Source organism: Coenobita brevimanus, chromosome 16, assembly GCF_032717465.1.
Source record: "Coenobita brevimanus isolate Jiangsu-jjx chromosome 16, ASM3271746v2, whole genome shotgun sequence".
Taxonomy (NCBI): domain Eukaryota; kingdom Metazoa; phylum Arthropoda; class Malacostraca; order Decapoda; family Coenobitidae; genus Coenobita; species Coenobita brevimanus.
This window is the reverse complement of record NC_136969.1, coordinates 29,124,059-29,144,500: the sequence shown is the minus strand read 5'-3', so window position 1 is coordinate 29,144,500 and position 20,442 is coordinate 29,124,059. Positions and strand designations below refer to the sequence as shown.

Below are 20,442 nucleotides of genomic sequence, written 5' to 3'. Positions count from 1 at the left end.
CTTAACCCTTTCAGCCTGGTGCTGACAAGGAGCCTACATGTGGCAATGCTGTGCACTCTGGGTGAAGCTATGAATTCGGGAAAGGCTCTATCATCCACAAGGATGGCCTTACAGAAGCAGTTGCTTGCCTGTGGTCCATGGGTCAACTCAGCAAGACAGACCAAGGTTAAACAAATCAACAACAACCCCATCTGGCAGAGCTACTGTCACCAGATGACATTTTGTACTGTACTGGTGAGACTTTTCATATTAGAGGAGTTTAATGAAGGTTCTTTAACCTCATCACTGCAAGGTACCAAAAAATTGTGCAAAATCACCTGGAAGCTCCAAGAATAAAATGAAAAATATGAAGGCGCTGATGAGATAATACTTGTTGCACCAGTGAAATAAACCTACTATGTTATTCTCCACAATTTAATCCCTTAAGTCCAGCTGACTTCCTTTCACATACATCCTTGCTGCTGCCACACTTTCATTCAGTTTGCATAAGGCCCCTCATACAGAAGTGGTTTATTAAGCCTCTATCAAATCCCTCCAGTTCAAAAAGTCTGTTGCAAGCTGAAGAAAACTGTCAGAAGGTGACATAAATATGAAAAAGATATCCACAGGCTGAGTGGGTTAATGCATTCCAATCTACAACTGTAGTGCTTTATTATGTTCCAGCAAACAATCTTTACATCATTAATATCTATGTATTTTTCATTATATTCTTTCTATCTCCTGTTTCATTCAGCTTTGGAGATATTTATTTCCATCTGGAGGGAACAGACAGCCTTTAATAACACATTTAAAACAAGAAATCTACTCTAAGATGCATAAAATCACCTGGGTATAACAAGAACAAACTAATAAAACACCAGTACAACATCAGACTGAAGGGGTTAATACTGTACCTTTAAATAATTTTGTGTGCTCAATACTACTGCATCAATACCGGAGCTACTAAAATCCGACACAGTACGAATACCAAATACTATACAGCACAGTACAATACAAACATTTCTTCATGCAACCCATAAAAAACCTGTTATAAAAGATAATTAAATGTGATGCTGCAGTGGGATGGGATGAAGGGGAGCAACAGCCTCTCTCTACTTGGCCTGCATTCTCATCAGCTATGGAAAGTTCTAACAGCTCTCTTACCAGCTTATTTCTGCATAATATTATTAGTACTTTCTTATGAGTTATATTAAACAAATTATACTGATGTTAAAATGACAACTAAGAACAAACTAAATGTGCATATGGAAAATAAACTGCTAAGGATGCAGTGCCAGAAAACCTAACTGATAGAAAATGCAGACCCTTGACAGTGAGACAAAACTTCAACATCTAGTGCTGGTGGTGACAGTAGTTTCATTACTTACAACATGCAAGAGGGGAGCTGGAACCAAAAATTATGGCTATATCCTTAACACAGAGATCAAGAAGGTGCTAAGCAAGTCTCTAGTCTGTAAATATCATTTGTCAAAATTATGAAGATAGCAAACTGTGCCTAGCTCTTGTACCTAACTCCTGAATGCATGCTTTAATGCACGCCAGCTAAACATGTTTAATGCTTACAATACTTTCACAAATGACCACCAGAAGCTATGGTTTAAGTTTTAAGAATACAGCCATTGCTTTCTCTTATCCACATTCCAAGACACAGAAGGGTTTCATTATTTCTAATGCCCTGCATCCACCTGCAAACCCCCCAGTAGGGGAGGACCATAGCAGAACTGACTCCAGATGGGGTTTGCCTTATAAAATAATAATAATAATAATAATACCTTCCCACCAAATGTGATAATTCGATTATTATACCAAATGTTGTTGATGATCTACTATTAAAAACTGGACTGTATAATAAATCAAAATATAGTACAGTGCACTTCTCTTTATCAACATTTAACTCAATTCCCTGTTATTGTACATTCAAGCAGTAACTTTAGAAAGTGATAAAAAGAAATATGGTATAACTGCATGCTGTAGTCTGTATTCTGATGGTACATACAGGTACTAGTACTCAAACCTTGAACTACTATATATGTCATTAACTATATAAATTATGAGTCAATTCTCTGTTTACTCACATTTCACTTACATGGTTTTTGCTTAGCTACTTGGTATTATGGTTGGCTAGAATAAAAAAAAATCTTTAAGCAGTGTAAATTACAGTTAGGCCTACATGGGGTACAACCTGCAATATGCATTATGTCAATGACACTGCTATTAATGCAAAGTGCTGAGGTCATTCACCATAAAAGTACAGGCTTGGAAACATGTCTAACACATTGATGTAATTAAAATCTGTTGCTGCATGGCTAACACACCCACAATCTGTTCTTGTGTGGATTATGCACTTAGAAAATTGTTGCTGCACACTTATGCTGAGAAAATGACGGTGCTTGTGCACAGCATGACAATTGCATTCCAGTGGTCTGGAAGTTGGCTGCAGTCTGAAAAGATGAAAGTTCAATCTCCAACTGGCACAGGGAACAGCTTGGCAACTTGAATTTTGTTAAAAGTCTTTGCTCATCTTCCACAAGACCCACAGACATGTCACAAAAACACCCCTCCTAATACCACTGCACCATATGGACAGTCAGTGTTAGTACTGTACTAGTGACACGTGGAGTGTGGCATGTGGAAGGACTGCTGGACCTTAGAGAGCAGATCATCAAGCCCATGCCCCAAGACAGAAACTTTAAAAATAAATAAAAATTAAATAAAATTACATATAATTAAAAAATACAAAAACATTTCCATTAATTCTTCCCTTAAATAGGATAGCATTTTGGGAGATTTCTGGTTGTAGCTGTATTTTGTTAAGCATGGAAAGGTGTTGGGAAAAGGGGTATAAAGGAATATTACGGGAAGAATACAACACCTTAGTTACGAAGACGGTAACAAAACAGCTGTTTTAGAGGTGACAATATTAGTTCACTAACATGGTTTTCAATTTTGAAGTTACAGCTTTGTACTGAAATGCTGTGTAAATGGTATGCTGCCTATAATGTACGGTGCACTGAATTTCTGAGCTCTGTGGAATTACAAACATCCATATACCATTGTTGTACCATGTACCAGTACTATGCTTTGCTTCACAGCGTAGGAAATCCAGTTCAAGAAATTAATTAAGACCCATATTTCTTATCCCTACCTGGTGTTGTAAGCTAGTAAAATAATGGTACTGTAATGGAAAATATCAGGATACCAAAACACTGTCACAACACAGGACATAAGGTAGCAAGTGACACCCAATAAATGTAACTTCAAGTTATACATGTAACCGGTATAATATAAAAGATGCTAATACTTAACTTAAAATGCACAGCACAACACATCCAAATTATGGGACAAGAGCTGTGAGAGGTCAGGGCAAAACTTACATTAGGTTTAAAAGAAAGGGGTCTTAATGTCATCAATCATTTCAACCCCTCTGAGGTGCAAGGAGCTGAAGGAAAGCTACTATAATCCAAAACAGTTTGTGGTAGAACAACTTTTGCCCCTGGAAATATTATATGACTGAAAGTTGTCACTCACCTAAGGCATATTTCATATTTCAATTTTTTCTAATATTCATTCCACAGTGCTAAACTTTGGTCAAAGTCATTTGTTACACAATGCAGTACACATGAAAGTGTATATGGTATATACTCTCATCTTAAATGTCAGGATTAACTTGCCTGGCCCCGGGCTCCTATGCTCCTCATAAGCAACACAGGATTAGATGATGGATGGAAACACTGGCTCACAAAATGTGATTACATAAAAAAGGTAAATTTACAATGAAATTAAAAACTATACACAGCAGTACAGTAAATACATGTCATACGTAGGTGATGTGTTTTAAAATATCACGACTTTTTCTTTACACCTGGTACTGTACAGTAATTATGAGCAACTGGTATATCAGCTTTACAGACAGCAATGGAAGTAAAATAGACAATGTTTCTATAATTTACTTTGGACTATGAGCAAAAACATACAATAAAAAATGCAACATAAAAGATGAACTATCTGTATATATACCAATAAGCTACAGTTTACTATAAAATATTCCCAATTTCACTCAGCATTATGAACTAGCATATGTGTATTAAGACTACTCCTTCTGGTAAACATGGTACCACATGACTCACACTCAAACTTCTTTTCACCACTATGCATGAACATATGGGTGTTTAAACTGCTTCTGCGTGTAAATCGCTTTCCACATTTTTCACACTCGTATTTCTTTTCCCCTGTATGAGCCTGGCGATGCATGTTAAGACTACTCTTTCGTGTGAATAGGGTCCCACATTCTTCACATTCAAATTTCCTTTCCCCTGTGTGTACAAACATGTGTGTGTTGAGACTGCTACGTCGTGTAAACCTCGAACCACAAGACTCACACTCAAATTTCTTCTCCCCACTGTGTACCAAGCGGTGCGTATTCAAGCTACTTTTTCTCGGGAACGCTTTTGAACAGATGTCACAGGAAAATTTCTTCTCCCCAGTCTGAGGTTCAGATGATGTGATGCAGGTAAATCGTTTCTCCGTGATGATGGGTAATGCAGTAACTGCCGTGACCCCATCCTCAGTCTGTACCAACATATGCGGATCCAAATGTGTGGGTGGAGGTGGGGGCAAAAGGCCAATGCAAGGCTCACACACTAGTCTCTCACCAGCCTCCACCATGATGTGTGTTATAATGTGGCTCTTGTCTACAACTGGTTTCCAACACTCAGAACACACTATTGTGTCCTCCTGGTTTTCAAGATAATGCATAAGAAATTACTGTAAACGGCATAAGCTTAAATCCTGACTACAAGAAACAAATTGCATTTGCTGAAAATCTGAGTATAAAAAATTAAATTACAGTACATACATTGGAATACTGAATACAAGAAACATAGTTGCAAACACTGAAATTCTAAGCACAAGAACTAACTTAATACTTTTCCATATCAATCCTTCTCAGATTTTAAAGATACTGTCCTGAATACAACACTGAAATAATATGTTTATAACTGACACTGAAGCAAAACATCTGTAAATTACATCTGATGAACACCATACTCTACAAGCAACAATGTATTTACATATTCATGTGCTCTTCAAAACACTTTTCTCTCCAGTTATACACAAGGGTCAGCACAGAGGCTTGCATCTTGAGTTCTTACTTTTGCTGCATACAGCTATGCATTTAGCATCTACATATTTAACAACAACATTTATGATACAAGTGTCATACAGTAAGCTACAATAAAGTACTGTAATCAGTTACCAAAAACAGAGGAGCTTCAAAACCCACAAAAGGGCAGACTACAATATTGTAAGTGCCTTCATTCACTTTGCTCCATTCTGATGCTGGCTATGCAAGACACGGTGTGGATAGCTATGATGCCTGGGGTCTGCAGCCTTCCAGTCGCTTCTTGCCTTCGCTCCAAGTCTGCCAAAGACATCCAATTAATTCCTTCTGCCAAAGGCTATAGTAAAGGAACAATATTGTAAAAAATTACTGCTGTTATAGAAAAATGGCTAGCTACTGTACTACAAACAAATGGAATGGCTGAAATACCTGTAACTAACATCATACAAATCCCCATTTACAGTATGGTATCTACCTTATTGTCAGCAGCAATCTGTTCTATTTACAGGAAAGTCACAGACACAGTTAACCCCTTCAATTCAGTAACATATTTCTTAGCTTACTCTTCCTACTTCAATATAATTTTTAACTCACTCTAAGGGACACTTTAAATTGGAGGAGTCTGATTTAAAATTAATAAACTCCTTATATGCAAAATTATTTCTTAAACAACTGAGAATAATGCCAAAACAGTGCTTAAATAGCCTATTAATGAGAGATGGTGAATGTTAAACATAAAGAATGTTCTGCAGAGTCAGAAAAATATTATGAAAAAACACCTATTACATAAAAAAAAAAAAAATGTATTACCAAATGAACAATTTTCAACAATTGCAACAATTTTTATAACTAGTTAGAAATCTCATACAATAATTAGGCAACAGCCCAAACTAGGAAATGATGGCTAAAGAAAGTCTGCCAAGTGATATAATCCATTTTTGTTTGTCTTGTTCAAGTGAAGAAATCAGCCAATCATATGGCACAATTTAGATGTCACAATCTTTCCTACAATGTATATCACACATATCAAACCTAATGGAACCTAGATCTAATCTAAAGACAAAGCTTTACTGCTTTACACAGTATTATCCTAGGAATGTACCCTTTTCCTTTTAGCAGATGGGCTCTTTAATGCCCCTTCAGGTAAGGTTTTATTATTGGGGGGGGGGAATCGTTCAGTTACTGTCTTTCGATACAGCTTGTAAAAAGAATAAATTGTGCTTTTCATATGAATGACACAGAAGGTCTTGCGCACATTTTCTAAACGCTCATATATACTCTCCTGGTTATAAGGCCATTGCTAAGGTAGCTAACAGAAATTTTGGGGAAAAACCTACGCCTCGGTCTGGCTGTTTACCTATATCTACACACCACCAAATCATTATGCATACCCTCATCTGCCTTGCAAATCCTTTCCAAGCACTTATCTTACAATACTTTATAACATACCTCACTAAAAGACATACAACAACGCCAGGTACTACCAAAAGGTCCGAAACCACGAATGTTATTGTTTTGATTCCGCCAGTGTTGCCATGACAAGTTCCGCAGTGTTCCCAAGTCTACTCTCCTCAAATTTTGAGAGATCATCTATATTTCCCTCATAGACGACAACACTAAGGTGCCATTCGCAACATAGTTCATGAAGAGACCACCTAGGATTAAGAGGATGATAGGGGAGCTGTATTTATAAAACATCTTTACCATTTTTTAATGATAAATGGGACTCTAAACCTCTTAACTAAGCATAGGAGTTCATGTCAAAACTTTTTTGTTTTAATTGGAGTTACTTCATTAACGTTAAAATAACACAGTGATAGAGTATTATGTAGCTATGCAACTTCATATCTCTGAGCATCACGGACTGTAAGTTTCTGAATTGCAAAAAGACAATTAGAGGATTATTATTGTTGTGCCATATTTACAGACTTTCATCGGCTATGTTCTGTGTAGGAGTTTTTGTTTGTACTTTTGTCTTCACTGATAAGGTTACTATACTGTATACTTCACAACCAAACGAGTGAAAATTAATGGTGACGATGGAGGGTGAAAGACTGACGAAGAGAGTGAATGTGAGTGAGGTGGAGGGGGGTAGAGGGAGGGGAAGGCCGAGGATGAGATGGAGGGATGGGGTGGAGAGGTATATGAGAGAGGGGGGTGTGAGCTGGAAGCAGGGCAGTGAAATGGCGGGGGACAGGGCGACGTGGAGGCAATTTGTTTGTGGCCACACCAAACGGGATTGAGGCGTCTGGCAATAGATAGATAGAAAATCATATCCGAATGCCTATTAGTAAACCACTATGGAGATGCAATAATACCGCAAGTTAAGAGCCTTCATAAATAAGAAATGTGTCTATCTTGTCGCTCATATTGCTGGTCAGCAAAGTCAGCATGGAGTCTGCTGTGTGACAGAGCAATACAGTATTCGAGTTGGCACAGACGACTTCAGAATCACATTTTTCCTCATTAGTTTATTTCGCACTTTACACCTACAAGTAATCGTTCCTTTGTTCTTTTGTGTGTGTGTGTGTGTGTGTGTGTGTGTGTGTGTGTGTGTTCTTACCTCTTACCTAATTGTATCTTTACAGGAATGAGTCAAGCTCGTACTGTCCCGTGTCTTAAACCATATTTATCGTACATATCCTTAAATTTGTGAATTGTTTTGGCACACACTATTTCATTTCGTAGTGCATTCCATTGATCAATTGCTCTGTTTGGGAAACTGAATTTCCTTACGTCTTTATCACCTCTCTTCTTATGCAGTTTTTTGCAGTGTCCTCTTGCTGATGCTTCTCCATATGTTAAGTAATCATTTATGTCTATTTTCTCCTTCCCTGATATGCACTTATATAGCATTATCATGTCACCTCTTTTCCTTCGCTCCTGTAGTGTTGGTAGATTCAGTTTATTTAGTCTTTCTTCGTAGCTTAGGTCCCTTAAGCTTGGTATCCATCTTGTAGCGGCCCTTTGAACTTTTTCAATCTTGTCTATGTGTGTGTGTGTGTGTGTTTTGATGTAGAAATAACTTGCATCGGTGAAACAGAAGGTACTGCGATGTACTCGCACTCCTGCAGAATACATCGCTGAGGATGTGATGTCACAGAATCTCCAAAGCCACTTACAATGGTAACCTAAGCCTACCACTGGCCGTAGCAAATGGTTTTCTGGACTTCAAGAAACTGTTTGTCACATTGTGTACGAGTATTGTCACCTGAAAGTAACACTACGTCAAAAACCATACCAAGAGGAAGTTGGAAAATAAAACAAAGTTCACATCAAAATCATATACATAAGATTATATTATATGCACATAGACCAGGTAGTCAAGATCATAATTACATTGTTACTCTGAAAAAATCTCAATGGGTTTTGTTGTGGCCCAGGATCATTTGAACGTGAATCCGGTGGACTCAGAGCTGATGCTGCCCTTTTCGTGCAGTCCATCATCATTCTTTCGGGGAATAGAGAGGAAGCTGAGGGATGTTTGCATTACCGGGCAACAGAACTGCTCGGTTATATCACTGCCACCGAGTGAAGGTGTCCCATTCCAGTACCGAATGAGATATATCGCAGGAATGTAGTTTTGTAAATGAATGCACAGATAGTCCTCGTTAAAAGTACCTGCCTACCTACGTACCTACCTATCTGTCTATCCAACCATCTGTCTATATGTCTATGCATCAAGCTATATTTGTTTGCTTGTTTGCTTACCTGTCTATCCGAAAATGGTGATCACAAACAAATCACCTCTATGTTACCTTGTCCTCGACCATCAGGCTGTCATATCTCCATCTCACACCTCTAAACACATGTACAGTCGCCAAACTTTCCACCTGGGCCACCTAGCCGCGAGAGGTGGGTAACGGGTGCTGGCAACAGTGTATATGTTTGTTCGTGTGTACATGCTCGACGAAAGTTCGGATCATCAACTCTCTTCGTCCATAGTGAACCTCTGTCAGAGTCAGAGTTCATCCCATAGATGGCTGGGTACGGAGTTAGGTGGTGAGAAAAATGTCTCAGGAGTAAGGCGCCTATCCCATCGGCTCAGCCAGTTGCATGAAACTGGTCGCATGGAAAATTATTGTGTGCCACAGGTCGCGCTGACCAAGGCCAAAGATATATGACTATATAAATTTTATAATAAAGTAATATAAATAATATTCTTATATAAATATAAACTTTTATTTATAATACAATAATATATATTATACTATACATATTTGGCCTTGGTCCGTGCAACCTGTGACATGCAACAATTCCATGCTACCGGTTTCCTGCAATTGGTCGAGCCGGTGGGAGAGCTGCTTAAGGGGGGAGCTTGGCATAGTGAAGTCCAGGGCAGGTGCAGGACGTTGAGGGGAGGGGGTTACGTTATTCATACCGCCAGTGACAATAACTGCCGAACTAGTTTTTGAGATCCATTGGCAATCTACCAAATATTTACATTTTTAACAATACTAAACATGTTATTTTCTATGTTGTTTTTACATTGTTACAATAACATGTTAATGCACTAAATACTGGTATCACTCCAAGCCTTTCTCTCACACTCTCTTATTATATCAGTAATTCCATTTCACAGGGTTATCACTTGATACCATTATCAGTATAGGTTGAAGATGAATGCATTTACCTAACATCTACAACCAGTTACAAGTAAGATTGCCTGCCATATTCACATCATGAATGACACTGACCAATAAACATTAGGATGATGTTCAGACACTGTTAACGGTTGCTTATTTCCTCGTTGGTAGTACTTCAGGCAGATGTTTTCATGTGTTCTGTGGTGCACCACGAAGAGTTAGGAGATTAAAATACTGTCACCTCAGCAGGCAGAGAATTTATGCATACTTTTGTCGAATGTGGTTATTATATCAGCTATGATAATGATTTACCGTACCATTTTTCATATGACTATGATCATTACAGCACATCTTTATAGTCCATTCGTCTAACGTATGACTGAATTACACATTGCAAGGAAAACTGATTGTGAGCGGTGCCGCTTATGTGTGCGGTCACACATTTACATGCTCATCGATTATTCACCGAACAACATTATCTCACATTATAGCAAGATGAAGACACCATCTCTTCACCACAGTATGCAAAAGCTTCCAGTCATTTTAAGCTCAATTTTATTGATTCATGAATTGTTTGAACATTTATATCACCATTGCCTGTGATATTACTTATGTGATTGGTAAATGCAACATAACGAACATGAAATTATCATTACAGGCTGGAACCCTTTTTTTTTTTTTTTTTTTTTTTTAATCCCGCGAACCTCGCTTTAGCCCCCGTCACCGAGGTCCGGAGTGCGAGGATATGTGATGTTGGTTGCTGACTGGCTGCTACCAAGACCTAGGTCATAAGACAAGGGCTTGGTGTTTAATAGGAGAAACCCATCTCTCCTGACGGGGGTGGAACCACGTCACACGGATCGCCTGGCGGAAGCGTTAACTACCACGTCACCCACAGTACTGTTTCAAATATTTAATAAATATCAACTATTAAAACAATTGCCGTGTTTGCACTGCAAGCACAGAGATCCACGTAATGATTAAGTGATGAGATGCTTAGGTTTTCTATTGTTAACGAAAGGTTGACTCATGACTAGCTGACTCAAGGCAGTATTCTGCCTCAAAGAACGAGTTTCAACCTCCGACATCTACAGCTCCTAACTCTCCTACTTAGTTTAAATTAATATCCTCCCAATGAGTAATCCTGTAACGATTAATGACCTAACTTGTCTAATCATGTCTCGGATCAAGAATGGTATTTCAATAGGTTTAATCGAGACCGGCCCAGGACTGGCTAAATGCAAAACGAACAGTCAGACACAGGTATCTACTTTTTCAACCATAAGAGCCGGTCACACGACGGTTCTTCCCCCCCAATATGCAGTAGACATTTTTTAGCCATGGGTTTATCATGTAACAATGAAAAAGAATACTTTTTTAAATATATAATATATGTAAAGATGCGGCCTTTTGAATTAGTTTACTTACTGTTTTCAATACTTGCATTATCCAACACTTTCAAGAAGCTCCTTTGAAATTCTATCGCCTAAAAATTGTCGACTGATTACTGGGATGAACTTTGACTGAGGTTCACTAAGGAAAACGAGAGGTGATGATCCGAACTTTCATCAAGCATGTACACACGAACAAACAGATAGCCTACACTGTTGCCAGCACCCCTTACCCACCTCTCGTGGCGGGGTGGCCCAGGTGGAAAGTTTGGCGACTGTACCTCTCCACCCTGGCCCTCTGTCTCATCATCGGTCTTCCCCTCCCCTTTCTGTCCTGCACCTCACTCTCCTAGCTAGTCTCTCATTCTCCAATTTCTCTATGTGACCAAACCATCGCAAGGTACTTCTAGTGGTTTCTAACACATCCACAGCAACATCGATTCCTTCGCTTCCTCATCAGGTTAGAAAATATCAGCTACTTTTTTTTTTTCAACCAAAATATTACTCCATATATCTGGCGCCGTACATTGAGGGGAGCTGGAAAAGTATGCATATCAGTGGGAGAGAGAGAGAGAGAGAGAGAGAGAGAGAGAGAGAGAGAGAGAGAGAATGTGTGTGTGTGTGTGTGTGTGTGTGTGTGTGTGTGTGTGTGTGTGAGTTTCAGCATCTGACACCGTCCCATTCTCGGTTACTTCTTGTTTTCCTTGGCGTCTTTGGGTTTCTTCTTCCTTTTGCGCTGCGCCTTCTTAAGCATCTTTCGCATCTTGTAGTGTTGCCATGCTCGCTGGATAGTCCGAGCCGCGTATTCCCTGCGGAACTCAGCCTGTCGAGAGAAAAGAAGAGTAATCGTGGAGTAAAGTGTGTGGTTGTGACACTGAGAGGTATTTCCATTGGCATAAGAGACCGTAACACCTTCTCAGTGATTTATGTTCCTATTACGAACAATATTCTAGTGTTAATCTCTTATTTCATCTCTGCATTCAAAACACAAATGGCAATTTTAGTCCTAGTTAAAGTGGAAATAGTATAATACCTGCATGGCCGCCAGTCTCTCCTCCTCCAGTCGTTGTTTCTCCGCCTGGATGTTACGGTACTGCTCCTCAACCTCATGCAGCCACGCCTACGTGAAAAAAGAAACGGGGAAGTGATGATACACGTTAAAACATCGAATCCGGTGCTCAGTTCTATAATTTGGGACTTTGAGCCAGTGGTGAAATACCAGTACAAGTCCAGGGCTCGAATCTTGGTGCGGGTAAGGTAACTGGCCGTCTGGCCAGTTCGTGTGTCCAATCCATCCACCCTATATAGGTTGTTAGGTAAAATGAGTACCTAGGATAACACTCATGAAGGCAAGTGTGATAACCTAGATAATGCACCGGCCGTGTGTTCCAGGATAGTGTGTTATCAACTCGCCACGTGACGAGTGGCTTAAGTTAAAGAGATGAGCACCTTAGCTATAAGCGTCTCGACTTTTGCCCTCACCTTTACCTATCTCTGGACGATGTTAATCAAATTAAGTATTAAGGAGCTCAGTTTAGGCTATATGGTCCCCCTTCAGTTTCAAAATTCTCCCCGAAAACGAAGCAAATCATCCGAAGTTAAATTTGGCTGAAGGTGACGTTTTCTCTATGAGAGACTCCCAAGGCTGAATAGACCACAGTCGGCTGAAGGTGCCAAAAATGAAATAAAATGATATCCTAGAGATGCTAATAGAGCATAAACTGTGACCTTCTTGTGGTGCAGACTGTCCACAAGGGCAGCATGATCCTTCTTGAGATCGTCCAGGCGGGTCTGTAGTTTGCTCATGGTGGCGTCGTAGCGGCGGATCACACTCTGGATCTGTCTCTCTAGTTCCTGTCTATGGGGAAGAGGTTATGTTAGATTAGAAGGATGCAGGGGTAGGTGCACGAGGACAGACTGTATGGTAAACAAAGACTGGATAACCCCAGCAACTGTTGTGCGTAAATCATCAAAGTTTTGTGAATACTTTTATCGTCGTGATTTGTATAACAGCATTACAGCACAACAGTTATCACTACCCCTCCCATTACAACCATCAACTAATATACTCTGTCCACTTTAACTTGGCCTACCATTTTCATCTCTCTGCCTTGAATGCTGAGCTGTAACAAGAGATGAGCCCAGAATATGGTGCATGTCACATAAAAACTATTACAGAAAGGATACTAAACCTTGGTATTCTGTTACTACGCCACTGAACTACAGGGAAGATTTCCAAATAGACAAAAATTTTTCGCCAAGTTAAGGTGAACAGACTATACCACGGTCACTAGTCGCAAAAAATGTGCTACAAAACGTACCGGTAAGCAAAGCTCTAGGATTGTCTTAACTTGCCTCTGAGCTGCTACATGAACAAGTTTCAAAGAGACAAAAATCTCCGTCACACACCGTCTCTCCCTCAGCTCCAATTCCGCTTGTTCGTGCCTGGCCTCCTGCGCTGTCATGGCCTCCTGACTGGCCTGCAGGTCACTCCTCAGCTGCTGCAGGCTCATCTCACTCGCGCCCCTAGCCTCATCCATCTCAGCACGAGCCTCCTGTCTGTGGCGGAGATGGTGATTTACCGCAGCCTGTTATATTTTTACCACAGTCTGCCCTATTTCACCACTCCTAAATCGCCGCCACGGCCTGCACTGCCACATTATCATACTTTAATGACCCATCTTGTTTTTATCACAGTGCCATGTTTTTATGTTCAATTCCGTTTTTAAGGGCCGCATCCATGACTTTGGAAAGGAGGATGAGTGAGTGCTACTGGAAGTACCACTTCATCCATTTCAGCAATCAGACAATAATACACTTTTATTTTACTTGCATTAATCACAGGCATACGAGAATATAGGCAAGTGCAGTATGTCGTATAATAATCATCCTAAGCACTTAATCAAGAAATCACAATGTAAACTACTCATAACATTATTCTCATATTATGTATAATCAGTGCCCTCCCCCCAAAAAAAAGGGAGGAGGGGAAGCGGGGAAAGGGAACGTACGCTCCTAACCCCCGTAATTCGTGCGTCCATTGCCACATTCCCACAATCAAGTCCATCACAGCTTGAAGTAACACGGCCTGTCTGTTTTCACTAAAGTCTGTCCTGTTTTCACAAAAGCCTGCTCATGTAAAGCCTATTCCACCACAGTCCCAGAGCCCGATTTTCCACAGCTTGAACTACCACAGTCCTCGTTTTTATCACCACAGCGTATCTTAGTTCCACCATATTCTCTCCTATCTCCACCTCACCTGCAGACACTTATGGCCTTCGTGCCCGAGGTGTGGAGGCGTGTCAGGTGTGAGGTAAGGCTGGCAACTAGGTTCTCTCGAGAAGACAGCTCCGCCTCTCTCTCCCTCTGTGCTGCTGTCACCTTGCTTTCCACTACCTCGATGCTCTCACCGGTCTTCTGACAGGAAGAGAAAGCTGTCATCATCATCATCATCATCATCATCATCCCAACCCTTACTTTCGTCTAAAACTATGTGTGTGAAGTACAGGCAGAAAGGAAACAAAGTTATCATTGTCAGCTTCATCCTACCTCAACTCCCCCCCCCCCCATTCCTCTCTGTCATACACACCTCTGTCTACCTCCTGACAAAAGAAAGAAACTACGAGAGAAAACCATCACGTGTCGGTTTTCATTCATATTTCAACTCACTAACGTACTGAAGGAATTACGCGGCTGAATATGAATAAAACGAGGAGTAAATGAGCATTAAAACCAGAGCATAACTAACGGTGGTGGTTGCCCTACGCCTGGCCAACTGGGAGGCGTAGAAATACTGCAGGGTGGGGCTGAAGTACAGGCGGTGGTGCATGAGTGGACACAGCTCTTCAAACAGCTCCACCACCCTCCACACTGAAATAACCACAGACACTAAGTTCTCGCTGCAAGACCTGTAACCCTCCCCCTCCCCCTCTCTTTTTTGACTTTCTGTTTTGCCAGTTACAAAAAAAAAAATGTCTATTAAAATTCCAATACTAACTATGATACCAATTCGCCAGTTCCCCAAATTTGCAGTACCAGCCGCATAGAAAAGAAAAATGTGCCATTTTGGAACACATTACAAACATATAATGAGGATTTACCGTAACTGAATTCCACACAGCACTCCGTAACACTACAATTTTAGCTCATATTACATATTACACTCATCATGCAAACCCCTACATTGTTGTTGTTGTTGTTGTTTACCCAGGTTCATCTGTACGTAAACATACTGGATTGCACGAGACTAGCCACTTTAACTGGCGCTCCCAGAGAACTCTGTTGAGGGTTTGTCTGTGCTTTGATACTGAAATACAGGAACACTACATACTCTAACACCACAACACACACATTATTTTCAACAGTCACATCATATAACACAGTACAGCACCACAATACACATATTAAATCCATATACTCGCATCGTAGAAAAACTTAAACACGACACGTAACTCATATCATACAACAAACTTACATCAGTCACAATAAATTCATATCATAAACATACACAACACAGCATTGCACCTCAACGCTCATATAACACATAGCACACCTATGTGAAGCCACTTTCCTCTGAAATGTTAATAAAAGTAAGGATTCTTTACACCGGACAAACAGTCAGCATGCCTTCCGACGAGCGATAAACTGCATAAGGCCTAATTTGTTTTACGTTTAATAGGTTGTTTGTCTACATCAATGGTTCACAGGACTGAGGGCTACTGAAGGTGACCGATGTAAATATTCTCTGATATTCCTGAAGAAACCGGCCTCGGTAAAACACTGAATAAACTGTGACCCTACTCAGCACTTGGAGTGTATCTCTAAAATGTCCCTAAAATCGATAATGACTGTATCTGGTGCGGTGCTGGAGAGGGATGCTTTTACCTGGTGTCACTGATGGTCATATAAACATCCCTTGACTCCCTCCCTATCCCCTGAAAGGATGACGGTGAACTGCAAGAAAAGGAGCATTTCAGCCTGCAGTCCACTGGGTTCACATCCAGATGAACCTGGGGCCATAATAACAACAAGAACAATAACAATCGACACTAGATACACTTGAATGTCTCTGGAACTGGTGTCAAAGGAGGTAAATCGACATCCTTAGCTATAGACTGACCTGCGGATTGGTCCGGTGTCGGGGTGGGGCTGCGTGGGTCCTGAAGCTGGCATGCTAGGTCCTTCCCATCCTCCACCAGCTGCTGCATCACACGTACCACTGCAGTCTTTTTCCTGCACACACACACACACACACACACACACACACACACACACACACACACACAAGCACACATGGTCACTGATTAATCCTTTATTTTTGGTGATGTCTTACTTTATATAACAAACTACTGTATAGCCAAAATAACATTTTCGTATATTTCCATCTCTACCTTAAAAGTTAATGCAGATTTTTTTCTATTTATCAGCTGCCGAAATAGTTAATAGTTTTATCCCCAGTTTAAGCTCTCAAGGTATGTCCAGTAAATATTGGTAACTCACCTGGCCACATATGAGTCTTGTTTCTTTTTATTATGCTCTGCCGGGGCCATGGTTGTGCCTAGTAATAATAACAATGACAATAACAATAATAATAATAACAACAATAATAATAATAATAATAATAATAACAACAACAACAAAACTAATATTCATTCTCTCATCGATTTCCTTCATCATTTATCATTCTAATCCCATTTTTCACTGATAAATGGAGTGGGTAAGATTTTAAAATATTGTATAAAAAAGGAGAGAACAAATATACGAGTGGAATGGGTTATTTATCGATTCTCTCATCACCCAAACCTTTTATTTCTCGGCTCCACAGGAATATGCTTAAAACACTGTATGAGAAGCCACCTTCGGTATCCAGGTAATGAAAAGTATGCCTCCTTTCCATACTTGCTTCTCGTACATGCAATCACTCCCTCTTTGAATAAAAGTTGTCTATAACTGAATTATTTCATGCTCCCTCAGCTTCTATCTTTTGCCCTTCAGACACAGACTAACTTCCTCACAAAATTCACAATACTTACGACCTTTTGGGACTGGAAAGATGAACTAAACTCGGAGAAGGCCGGTGTCGACTTGGTTGCCATAGTTACGGCGTCATGTTTGTTGACATTCGTACTTGGTGCGCGCGTTCAAGGATTCGAGGAGGGAGGTGCAGGGGGAAGGTTACTGTACTAGTTCAAAGTTGGTAGCAAGACTGGCGAGCTGTAGAATTAATGTTATATACATGTATATATAATAATAGATGAAGCAATAAGTAAACAGAAAAAATATATGTACTAAACACGAACTTTTTTTTTTTTTTTACACTGGATTAATAAGGCCAGCACAAAAAGTGCACAGAAAAAAGACGGCGGTAGAAGTAGATTTAAAGATAAAACCACAGGAAGAGAAAAACGAAAGACAAGGGGAGGAGGAAGTCGCGAGAGGGGAACAGGAGAGAGGGATATTTACGATAAGGATATGGAATGGAGAGACTAAGACTTTATTAACATCTCCCTATCTCTACACCACCACCTCTCTTTCTCGCTACCACCTTCTTCCTTTCTGCCCAATACCCATGCCCTTTCTCTCTACCTCCTCCTCCTTTCCACCACTCTCTCGTTTCCATCACCCTTCCTCTTTACCACTCTCCCTCATTTTCCCCTATTCCATCTGTCTCTCCTTCAACTATTCTTTCTCTCCACCCCCTTTCTTCACCACCACCCCCTCTTCTTTCCACCCCCTCTTTCTAGCCACCATCTTTCCCCTTTTTCTCCCCCCCTCTCCTTTCTCGCAGCCATCCTTCCCTGTCTCTCGAACACCCTTCCTCTTTCTCTCCACCATCCATCCCCCTTCTCCACCCTCCTCCCTTCTTTTCTCTCGAACGCCCTTCCATTTCTCTCCACCACTACCCCTCTCTCGCTCCACCACCGTTCCCTTTCTCCCTCCCACTCTCCCCTTTCTCTTCACCACCTTCATCATTTCCCTCCATTACACCCCCTCCCTCCCTCTCTCCCTCCCTCCTCTCTCTCTCTCTCTTTGTATATCACATTCCTATTCTCTCCTTGCCTTCATGAAACTTTCTTCTTCTCTCTCTCTCTCTCTCTCTCTCTCTCTCTTCCTAGACCCTTTCCTCCCTTCTTGCCCTACATCCCTGCATCCTCTCCCTTCTTCAGAATCACTGCCTTCTCTACCCATCCTCCAGCATCCTCTCTCATTTTCTTCACTTTACACCTTTTCTGTTCCCTATTACTGGCAGTCTCTTCTCTTCTCATTCTTCCTGTTATCTTCTCCATTCTTCTCCATGACCACTCACTTCTCTCTTCATCACTCTCCTCTTCCCTTTCATTGTAGAGATGTTTGTATTAGATGTGATGGTAACTATAGTAGTGGTAGCTGCCACTAAAGTAACATGCTATAGCATTAACATCATGGGCTAAAGGAGTCCATTGATACTATTTGTGGCCTCCAATAACATAGGGGGCTTGGTTACCACACGACTGCATAAGATGAGTTGTCAATTCCCTGGCCCACAGTCAACAATCAGTTGTACTATGGTCAGCTTCAGTAGGAGCAAGGATGGCATAATTTTATTTTTTACAATGATGAATGCTGCACAGCAAAAATTATGAAAATGTAAAAAAATATCCCAAATAATACATTAACACTGATAGCATTTTATTTCAATAAAAAACATATTTTTCATAAATTCATCTTGCTTACCATGACAAAGTTGATATAAATATTTTGATTTCAGTCAGTTGGATTGAACACAGGAGGTTAGGTCAGCACAGTCAACAAAAAAGTATGTAAAGAAATTACGTGTCTGACATTAATAAATCAGTTAAACAATGCACTTATACGGTCAGCCATGAAAAAATGTATTAGTAACAATGAACAAAGAACTGTTTTTACATACAATATATTACACTTAAAATATATCTTTACATATATTACTGAATATTCATAAAATTCATATGGTTTATAAGTACATATATACAGTAGTGTATTATACAGTCCTTGCATAAGGATATGGTTGCCCCGTCATTGCTCACATGAGAACATTCACGTAGATTTTAAATGACACAGAAGGCTTGATATCACCTCTTCCTGTGATATATATATCATTATTATTGGATTATTATTATTTTTTGCACATTAGCCATTTGTATGTTATTCATATCATCTTAATATACATTGCATTAGGAACATACAAGAGGATACTTAGGTGCAATATGCAGAATAAATCATTAAGGAAGTGTTACAAGATTCTAAAGCCACTTAGAATAAGACTTGTTTGAGATGCTATTAATTTTTATCACAACCATATTTTTTGGTGTGCAAGCTACTGACTCCACATCCCTAGCAGACTGATGAGGTGGATATCATACTGTAATTAATTTACTAATATTGCACAGCACTCTGTGATGATCATTCTGCCCAATCTGGCCTCACTATTATGGCATATGGTCCAGACTGTGTTCCTCCTGTTGTCCTAAGAACTGTGCTTCAATGTTGACTCCCCATCTAAGCATACTTTTTCTTCTTTGTCTGTCATCTGGCACCTTTCCTTCCTGCTAGAAGTTTGCTTTCATTCAGCCTTTCCAAAGACAAGTGACCAAGCTTCCAACTCTCTAATAATTCCCAATTTGACTTAACCTCTTGTATTAAACTATATGCCTGGCTTGATACTGTACATACGCATACTAAAACTCAATTGCTCTAAGGCTTGGGGTTAATGTGTTGAAGTGATCTTCATAAGGATGCCACCATACCTCTTATACAAGAACCATGCTTTCGATACATGACAAGGAATTTAAGGGATCTCCTGAACAGAAACATTAAGAACCTAACGTCAGGAAATTTAAATAAAAGATACACAGAGGAAGGTCTACTGTCAAGAACAGAGGAAATTTCAAATGTAATAAAACAACAACAACAACAATACACACTGACGTGTAAATTTCAGTAACAAAATAAGCTACATAATCTATGAAATACTGATTTGTTAAAAATTTATCTATCATAATTTGGTTAGTTTCTGCCTGTAGTGTTAATAGATGTTAGTTTTCAGTTTTAATGGCATTATCTGATAACATATGCTTGCCTTGATACTAGCAAATAATTTTCTATTCGTCCATCTATCCATCCAATTGAATCTTTTACTTCCGTAGAACAGTAAATAATGTGATTAAAAAAAAAAAAAGGTTAACAATATCCAGTATATTTACTTAACAAATAAAACATCACTAGTACATCTGTTGTAGGAGTTAGTTACAACTACCTGTACTGATTTTTAGAATCAAGGCAAGCATTTATGCCAATGATATGAATTTCTGTATGGCTTCTGACCACT

General features: G+C 39.9%; 2 protein-coding genes across 2 annotated transcripts; both read right to left on the bottom strand.

Moving 5' to 3' along the window:
* Positions 1-3,723: 3,723 nt before the first annotated feature.
* LOC145390931 (uncharacterized) lies at positions 3,724-4,758 on the bottom strand. Its single transcript, XM_080265666.1, has one exon. It carries the CDS (start codon positions 4,753-4,755, stop codon positions 4,054-4,056), a length of 702 nt encoding a protein of 233 aa, XP_080121792.1. The 5' UTR covers positions 4,756-4,758; the 3' UTR covers positions 3,724-4,053.
* A 7,026-nt stretch (positions 4,759-11,784) lies between these two features.
* On the bottom strand, positions 11,785-16,645 carry LOC145391031 (dynein regulatory complex subunit 10-like). The gene is made up of 8 exons (XM_080265763.1): positions 16,596-16,645; positions 16,216-16,334; positions 14,845-14,966; positions 14,356-14,513; positions 13,506-13,655; positions 12,825-12,954; positions 12,130-12,216; positions 11,785-11,919 (listed from the first exon to the last, which is right to left on the bottom strand). The coding sequence occupies exons 1-8, from the start codon at positions 16,643-16,645 to the stop codon at positions 11,785-11,787; spliced, it is 951 nt and encodes a 316-aa protein (XP_080121889.1).
* Between the last annotated feature and the right edge of the window lie 3,797 nt (positions 16,646-20,442).

Excerpts from the sequence above, each read along its gene's own strand:
- LOC145390931 (XM_080265666.1), bottom strand. The coding sequence starts at position 4,755 with ATGCATTATCTTGAAAACCAGGAGGACACAATAGTGTGTTCTGAGTGT.
- LOC145391031 (XM_080265763.1), bottom strand. The coding sequence starts at position 16,645 with ATGGCCCCGGCAGAGCATAATAAAAAGAAACAAGACTCATATGTGGCC. Across the intron at positions 16,335-16,595 it reads CAAGACTCATATGTGGCCAG|GTGCAGGAAAAAGACTGCAG; the intron begins GTGAGTTACCAA and ends GTGTGTGTGTGT. Across the intron at positions 12,217-12,824 it reads ACAGTCTGCACCACAAGAAG|GCGTGGCTGCATGAGGTTGA; the intron begins GTCACAGTTTAT and ends TTTTTCACGTAG.